Source organism: Cololabis saira, chromosome 3, assembly GCF_033807715.1.
Source record: "Cololabis saira isolate AMF1-May2022 chromosome 3, fColSai1.1, whole genome shotgun sequence".
Lineage (NCBI taxonomy): Eukaryota > Metazoa > Chordata > Actinopteri > Beloniformes > Belonidae > Cololabis > Cololabis saira.
In genome coordinates, this window is record NC_084589.1 from 49,464,342 (window position 1) to 49,473,193 (window position 8,852).

Genomic DNA, 8,852 nt, shown 5'->3' on the forward strand with positions numbered 1-8,852 from the left:
TTTCATATATTATGTACTCACCAAATCAATAAACACCTGCCACCTGTGAACTCCACAACAACAATATAGTTCCTCAAATATACCTTTAAAAACAGAAAGGAGACAGAAAGGTGAGAATGACACTTGTTGGACTCACAGATGATCACAGGACTGATATCTTAACTCCAGAAAAAAGTGGGAAAATAGTTGTGTCATATATTATATACAGTACTTACTTAGAGGAACCCAAAACGCAGCTTGGTCTTGTGAACCTCGTGAGAAATGTATGAGGGAATCCTGAAAAATAGGATGAGAGGAACACAGATGAGATGTTAAATATTAAATATTATTATGAATAAATGACATATTGTGGTTTAGTGATATTTTCATTGAGTGAGTACACCATATCAATAAACAAAGTTTAATATAATCTTATCTGATACATTATAATGAGTGTTTTGATTATTTTATTTTACCTCATCAGGCTACAAAAGCAGCTTTGTCAAATTGTGTCGCCAGTGACAGAACTTGTGTCGCCAATTTGACACGCATGTAAGGGACAGATGCAACCCTAGCTAATTAGCTTAAGTGCTGTTAACTTAGCTAACGTGGCCCACTCGTAGCTATTCTGTTTTAAAAGTTAGCAAGCACAACGAAAATAAACCATCAACCAAACATGATTTATATCTGACACAGCAGGTAGACTGCAGTTGTCGCTTTCTTACCTTTCGTTCAAATCCCCCTCCACGAGCAGCCACGGGTCTCTCCTCCACCTGACGGCCACGGCCACCCCCGCCATTATCACCTGCTGCTGGGGCCGTTTCCAGTGCCAGAGCACCGGCGGACACTGATGCTGCCGATGTAGAAGCTCCTGCTCCACCAAACATCTGTGTTAATTTCACACATTTGGCAGCATCTGCCTGAAGAGCTTGCCTTTTTTTTCCCTTAATTTCTTCGCGCCTCCTTTACGTTTCTTTCTGTCCATCGTCCTTCTCTATATCATTGATTGAGCCGAGGTCCAAGAGGGAGGGGGGGGCATCGGCCCTCGGCTATGATTGGTCCAGCCCATAACCAATCTAACTCATCATAACCAATCGGCCAGTGGTACCAGTTGTTGTCAGATAAAAAACAAAATCAAATGGGCCATTTTTTTTTTTTTGGCCCGGTCCGGCCCAAAAGCACCATCGGCCCACCGGGCAAATGCCCGGTATGCCCGATGGCCAGTCCACCCCTGGTTGCCGTAGTAACTGACTCAGAGTTTGAGTTAGATCATTTTCTGGAACTGAAACTCCGGGTTTCCCTCATCTCAGGGTTAACAAACTCAGAGTTTTCACAAAACCCGCTTCCTGGAATACCCCTCTGGTGTCCGCCTTGACAAATGATTGTGTAAAAAAAATGCTAAACTTATGTAGAGTGTGTCAGGTGTTTTGGCTGGTGCTGGGATGCTGAAACTCTATAGCCATAAGTCAAGTTGAAAACCTTTTTATTTACTTATGTCTGTCTGTCTTTAATTACTGCATTTCAATTCATACATTTTCAAGTCATTTTTTTAAATGTTTTTATTTTAAGCCCATTGAGTTGTCTTGTACATGAAATGTTATACACAACCTTCCTAAATAACTTCATCATTTCTCTTTAATCTCCTCCGCAGGTTGAGTGACTGTAACCTCTCAGAAGACATCTGTGCAAATCTGTCCTCTGTTCTCAGCTCTCAGTCCTCCAGTCTGACAGAACTGGACCTGAGTAACAACCACCTGCAGGATTCAGGACTGAAGAAGCTGTGTCCTGGACTGGAGAGTCCACACTGTCACCTGGAGTCTCTCAGGTCAGAATTCACCAAGTGTTCAACTGTTGACCTTTAGAACTGTGGTTGATCTGAAAGATTGTTGATCTGTTTCTGCTGATCCTCTGACTTTTCCTTCAGCACCATCATCAGGTGAACATGAGGACAGAGTCAGCTTTAGTTTCAGAGCAGTTCTCTCAGAGTCTCTGCATGTGTGTTGTGTTGTATGTTTGCAGGCTGTCAGGCTGTCTGATCTCAGAGGAAGGAAGTGCTTCTCTGGTCTCAGCTCTGAGCTCCAACCCCTCCCATCTGAGAGAGCTGGACCTGAGCTACAACCATCCAGGAGAGTCAGCAGTGAAGCTTTTGTCTGCTAGACTGGAGGATCCCCGCTGGAGACTGAACACTCTCAGGTAGGAAGACAGAAGGACATCAGTGTGCTGGACTTTTCATGGAGTTGTTGTGTTCATCATCTTTGCGGCTCTCTGGATTTTGTTGTGGCAATTTGTATTAATTGCACAGAGTAAAATACAGATACCTGCACCCAACATGTTGATGCTAGTCCTCTTAGAGGAAGGTATACATTACAAAAGAGACCCTTTCATCTGCATTTACATTTTTTATACCCCCCTCTTCTCATCCTGTTCCTTACAGCTGTTGGCCTTTTGTTAAAAACCATATAATGTTTGAATTTTTTCAATGACACATTGAGCAGAGATCTTTGAGCAGATGGAGCTGCTGCAGCTCATCTGGTGCTGCAGCAGAGCTGATAGATGCACTTCATAACTTTGAGTCGTTCTTGACCCAGTAAACATCCCAGAACCACAGCAGTGTGGTTTTCAGGCCCATCACAGCACAATAACAGCTGCACCTTCACTCATCCATGACATGGTCTCCTCCTGCTGCTGATTCAGCAAAGCTGAAATGAAAATAATGTGTTCAAACTGTGCTGGAACGTGACGACCACAGGACAGGACTTCAGAGATGCTGCATTCAAGTGCATCTGTCCAAGTGTTGGACTGTTCCTTCATCAGTGTGTGAGAGCCATGTACTGTCCATGTTTGCTGAAAGAGGCTGTGCTGGTCTGACCCCCCTCCTCCTTTCAGGGTGGAGCCTGCTGGACAACGATGGTTGACACCAGGTCTGAGGAAGTGTAAGTGTGTTTTTATTTCATTCACACATTCAACCATCGTCACACTGACACATCACTCATTCATGAGTCCATCAATGATCAATGACTGATCAATAACAACTGCAGCTGGATTGTTTGTTCTCTCCATCAGATTCCTGTCAACTCACCATTGACACAAACACAGTCTACAACAAAATCCAACTGTCTGACAACAACAGGAAGATGACACGTGTGTGGGAGGATCAGTCATATCCTGATCATCCAGACAGATTTGGTTACTGGGATCAGCTGCTGTGTAGAGAAGTTCTGATGGGTCGCTGTTACTGGGAGGTCCAGTGGAGAGGATATGTTGAGATATCAGTGAGTTACAGAAGAATCAGCAGGAAACAAGACTCTGGTGACTGTAGGTTTGGAAGGAACCATCATTCCTGGAGTCTGGAATGTTCTGATGATGGTCGGTACCGTGTCCGGCACAATAAGAGAGCAACGTCTTCCTCCTCCACTTTCTCAGTCTCTGACAGAGTAGCAGTGTATGTGGACGTTCCTGCTGGAACTCTGTCCTTCTACAGCGTGTCCTCTGACAGACTGATCCACCTCCAAACCGTCAACACCACATTCACTGAACCTCTTTATCCTGGGTTCTGGTTCTGGTCTGGTTCTTCAGTGTTTCTGTGTTGAGTTGTTTCCAGAGTCTCCTCCTCCGAGTGTGTACATGTCTGTCTCTGTCTCCAACAGAACACCTGAATCACATGTTGGTGAAACTGTTCTGAATGATTCCTTGGAAACTTCTTCCTCTTCTGGTCCTTTAAAGGTGGAAGCAGCCGTTATTCCAGGATCCACATGTTGTTTTTCCGTCTGGTTCCAATCAGAGCTTCACAGTGAACACCAGCATGTTGTTTCTCTGCAGCTCAGTCCAGCTGAGATCATTCACTTCATGTCAGCTGCAGTTAGTTTACTGCACATGTGACCAACTGTGAGGTCAGAGAGGAATCACTGAGCTGCAATCAGCCAAGATGAAGTTACAACCTGCTGACAGATCCGACCACAAGGTTGCTGTGCAGCCAGGGTTCATCCTGGTCTTTATTCACACCCACTTCCTGTTCCAACCAGGATGTCACTACTGGACTGTCAGGTCTCTGTCATGGTAAAGGATTTGTTTGTATGTGAATTTATTGCATGAATAAAAGGATCCATCCATTATCTAGAACTGCTTCTTCATGTTCAGGGTCCCAGGGGTCGGCCTTGTTGATTTTACACTGTACTATAATGAGTTTTATATACATTTGTCAGTAGAAGGAGGAATCAACAACAATAACGTGCTTATATGGTTCCTAGACTGTAAAAGAAGAAACAGAAAATCCCTCCATGATGTCACTCGTAGGTTTTCTGAAGAGGGGTTTTAAAGGCTTGTCTTCCTCGTACTGCAACGCTCCATGTTGTAAACGGGAGGAACAATCAGGTCTGGAAGCTGCTGCAAAACCAACTAAATCAGGATCACCGACCTTTGTGAACTGAGAGCAACTTCAAGGATCCTGAAGAACTACAAGAGCTACTTGCTCGATTGAACTTGTTGAATAAAGTTCTCCTTTGTTGACAATATTTGATATTCACTCATTAAAAGCGCTGCCTCAACTTTTCCTCACAATAATTATCAAATTGATTTAACATGCTACAAACATATTTCAGCATGAAACATTTTTTTATTCTTAATCCATTTAGTTTGCTCCAATTTTCAAATGATCACTTCTGTAACATTTTAGTAGTAAATAATGAACATCTTCAAATAAAGTCGCATTTATAGGAAACTCAACCACCATAACACTTTTAGAAAATCATGAAGCCCCACATCTGTAGAAATTGTCAGGTATAAAAAAAATCAGAACTTCAAAATCCCCACATTTGTACTAATAATCAAATATGTAGCACTGGTCTGAAGGTTTTCATGACAGAGTGGTTGATTTAAGAACATCCAGCCACCAGGGGGGGCTGCTGCACTCGATCCCGCTGAGAGCTGCTTATCGTGGCAGAAGAAGAGAGACAATGATGAGAAGCTGGATGATGTGGATGAAGCTGTTAGATTACTTTGTGTCATGAATCTGATGTTTGTGGTCGAATGTGCGTCCAGAAAAACGTGAGTTATATTGTTGTTTATTGGAAGCACTTTTTTGTTGTTATATTTTATAAGTCTGGTGGTGAGTATTTTCAGCAGTGTTATTTACTTTGCTAATCGTTCAAAAGTCATTAGTTATGTTATCTGAATGTCACTGATTGTTTTCTTTGTTGCCAGTTAAATATGATATTATCTCATGTATGTTCATGCTTATAAAATTATTATTTGGATTCTGTGCTATGGTTAAATATATGTTTATTGCTGTTTATTGATTTATATTATTCTTTGGTTTATTCCACAACCACATACACACACAGCACATCTGTAAGTGCACTCTCTAGACTGGATTAAAGTGCTGTAAAGAAAATTGACCGCTTCCTGCATCTTCATTTAAGTCTTGACATGCGCTTCACAATTAAAATACAGAGCAAGTCAGTGTACAACTGTTAATCATTAAGCCTCCAAAACATATGGTCCTTGGAGCCGGATAAGGTCATTACGAAGTGATAATGGCTTATGTTCCCCCAAGTGAAGATGGACGTCCACACTGATGAATGCGACAACCAAGACTGATGAAAGATTATGAGGGTACACCCTCCCACAGGCTTCAGTCACCCTGCAGGAACCCCCGCTGTGATAGAGGAGACTGAATGGAGGTATAGAGAGGGATTTGCAGAGATGACACCCCTCACCCGGCACCCAGGTCAGAATCACCTGAGGTCGTAGAGACATCTCCCAGTCACATTGGAGCACCTGTGTATGTGGGTAGGCCACAGCCGTATCAGGGCCCACCTGCAATGATGATCATCTCAGCTTCCGGTTGATGTGAGTGAACGCTGGCGCGTCTTGGCTGCCGCTGCTCACCAACCCGACTTTTTTACCTTTTACTTGTTTAACACCATTTGATGCCTGCTAACTGCCTCTGCCAGCGGTATCAGTGTTTTATATGAATTACCTGCTCGCATCACTACGATCATCTGTCAGCCACTGAGGAATCCCACTGCTGCAAACGGGACCTCTCTGAGTTTGGCGTCCTGACGTGCGGCTCCATTACCACCGCCTCCTGGTTCTCTCCTGCTGCGGCTCTGCTACAATGCGGATACTCAAGCTCCTGCTCTGGATTGCCTTCTTCTCCACCATCGTAACTGCTCTGCCTCGACTGACATACTCAACTGATGTAATCCGCTGGCTCCGATCACGGAATAAGCTACCAGCCAGCCTACTCGTCCACCGGGATATCCTCCGACGTCCGAGATACATCCACCGCGGATCCCGCAGGAAATTCTGCTTTGATGACAGCAGTTCCATCCGATCTTTCTGGTCGAGGGATTCACGCCGACAGGACAAGGCTGGAAACGCCGGTAGGACTGCTAACCATCACATATTGGCTTCTCTTCCCAGGACGGCGGAGCCTTCTCCCTCTAACTGTTTTAAATTCTCCACCTTCAATGTTCGCTCACTAACCAACAAAGCACTGCTTATATCCGAATCCATCACAGATTTAAAACTGGACTTTATATGTCTCACCGAAACTTGGCAACAGCCGAACGACTTCTCTCATCTGAACCAAGCATCCCCACCTGGCTTTGTTTACATCTGTAAATCTCGCTCTTCCGGGAGAGGGGGCGGTCTCGCGCTCATCTATCGCGAGAACCTAAAAATCACGCCTCTCCCAGTGACAAAGGAAGTAACTTCCTTTGAAGTTCTGGCTGCTCAGCTGAATGGTCCCACACCTACCCTTATTGTCACCATTTATCGACCTCCTAAACCCTCTGCCATTTTTATTAGTGAGCTCACATCCCTTTTAGCTGATCTTTGTGCTATGTCTCCCAATGTTATTTTAACTGGTGATTTTAACATTCATCTCGATAAACCCACTGAAACATTTGCAAAAGATTTTATTTCTATCCTGAACAGTTTTGACCTGGTTCAATTTGTTAATTTCCCCACTCACATCAAAGGGCATTTTCTCGACTTAGTTTGCTGCTCAGGAGTCACACCTTGTAACCTCAGTACTGTTGATTTTCCCATTTCTGACCATAACCTTGTTACCTTTGATATACATCTTCAACTTTCAAAATCCATCCAGAACCGTTCCATATCTTTCAGAAACCTTAAAAATATCAATATCACTGAGCTTAACAGTCTAATTAGCACCTCCATCCATTCCAGCTCCCCTCACTTCCACACTGCTTCTGAACTGGTTGATCACTATAATACTAACCTCCAATATGCTTTAGACACACTTGCCCCCCTGAAAACTCGCACAGTTACATTCACTCGGTCCTCCCCCTGGTACACCCCGGAGCTTCGCCAGCTTAAAGCGCGGGGTCGTCAGCTGGAGCGATTACTGAGGAAAACCGGCCTAGTGGTACATCAGCAAATGTATCTTGACCATTTCACTTCCTACAAATCTGCCATCAACACAGCCAGGTCCACCTACTACTCCCATATCATTAACTCTGCTGACAGCAACACCCGGACTTTATTCTTAACTGTCAACAAACTCCTGAAACCAGCTGAAACTCCCTCTCATCTCATCTCCACCTCACAGTGTCAAGAGTTTCTGGACTTTTTCAATTCAAAAATTGTCAATATCCACCAACAACTAACTCTTCCTGCACCAACGCAACCCACCTTCTCCCGGTGGAACACCCTGGACCCTCCACCCTCCAACACCCTGTCCACATTTCAACTCCCATCTGTTGAAAGTATTAATAGACTCATCAAAGCATCCAAGAACTCTACCTGCCCTCTTGATCCTCTCCCCACTGCCTTAATTAAAGCCTGTCTGCCAACAGTCTCACCCATAATAACTACCATAGTTCACTCCTCTCTTTCCACTGCCACTGTTCCACCATCATTAAAGACTGCTTCCATCACTCCCATTCTCAAAAACCTGGTTTTGATCCAATCGACCACAATAATTATCGCCCCATTTCCAACCTCCCATTCATCTCTAAGATTCTGGAAAAGACAGTAGCAACCCACCTCCAGAACCACCTGCACAACAATAGCCTCTTTGAACCATTTCAGTCTGGTTTCCGCCCAAAACACAGTACAGAAACTGCATTAATCAAGATCACCAACGACCTCCTCCTGGCAGCAGATTCTGGCCTTCTCACCATCCTCATCCTCCTCGACCTCAGTGCCGCCTTTGACACCATCTCCCACTCCATACTCCTGGAACGCCTGGCTGGCACTGGGGTCTCTGGTACTGCAATAAAATGGTTCACCTCATATCTCTCTGACAGGAAACAGTTCGTTCAAGGTAAAAATGTACACTCCACAACCATCACTCATCACACATGGCGTTCCACAGGTATCAGTACTTGGACCGCTTCTCTTCATTGTATACATCCTCCCCCTTGGTAACATCCTCCGCCACTTTGGAATCCAGTTTCACTGTTATGCCGATGACACACAACTCTACATCTCCACTAAACCAAGCACCCCCCCCCCCCCCCCCCCCCCCACTCTTACTGACTGTCTCAACACCATCAAGTTCTGGATGACAAACAACTTTCTCAAATTAAATGGAAATAAAAGTGAAGTCCTCCTTCAATATCTCCATTGATGGTCACCCGGTCCACATCTCCTCCAAAGTCAAAAGCCTCGGCGTCATACTGGACAGTGTTCTCTCTTTTTCCCCCCACATCAGTAACATTACCCGTACTGCTTTCATGCACCTACGGAACATCGCCAGAATCCGCCCATCTCTCACCCAGCACAACACCCAGGTCTTGGTCCATGCACTTGTCACCTCACGCATTGATTATTGCAACTCCATCCTCACTGGCCTCCCCAACAAACTTCTCCACCGTCTCCAAATCATCCAGAACTCTGCTGCC

The 8,852-nt window shown here is 44.6% G+C and overlaps 1 protein-coding gene across 1 annotated transcript in view; it reads left to right on the forward strand.

Moving 5' to 3' along the window:
• LOC133440469 (NLR family CARD domain-containing protein 3-like) overlaps nucleotides 1–3,585 on the forward strand; it is a 33,936-nt gene extending 30,351 nt beyond the window's left edge. Inside the window, exons 8-11 of the mRNA XM_061717728.1 lie at nucleotides 1,631–1,804; nucleotides 1,999–2,172; nucleotides 2,866–2,912; nucleotides 3,043–3,585. Coding sequence (XP_061573712.1) covers nucleotides 1,631–1,804; nucleotides 1,999–2,172; nucleotides 2,866–2,912; nucleotides 3,043–3,569 — 922 coding nt within the window. The 3' untranslated portion in view covers nucleotides 3,570–3,585. The remainder of the gene's footprint in view (nucleotides 1–1,630; nucleotides 1,805–1,998; nucleotides 2,173–2,865; nucleotides 2,913–3,042) is intronic.
• Nucleotides 3,586–8,852: the final 5,267 nt, after the last annotated feature.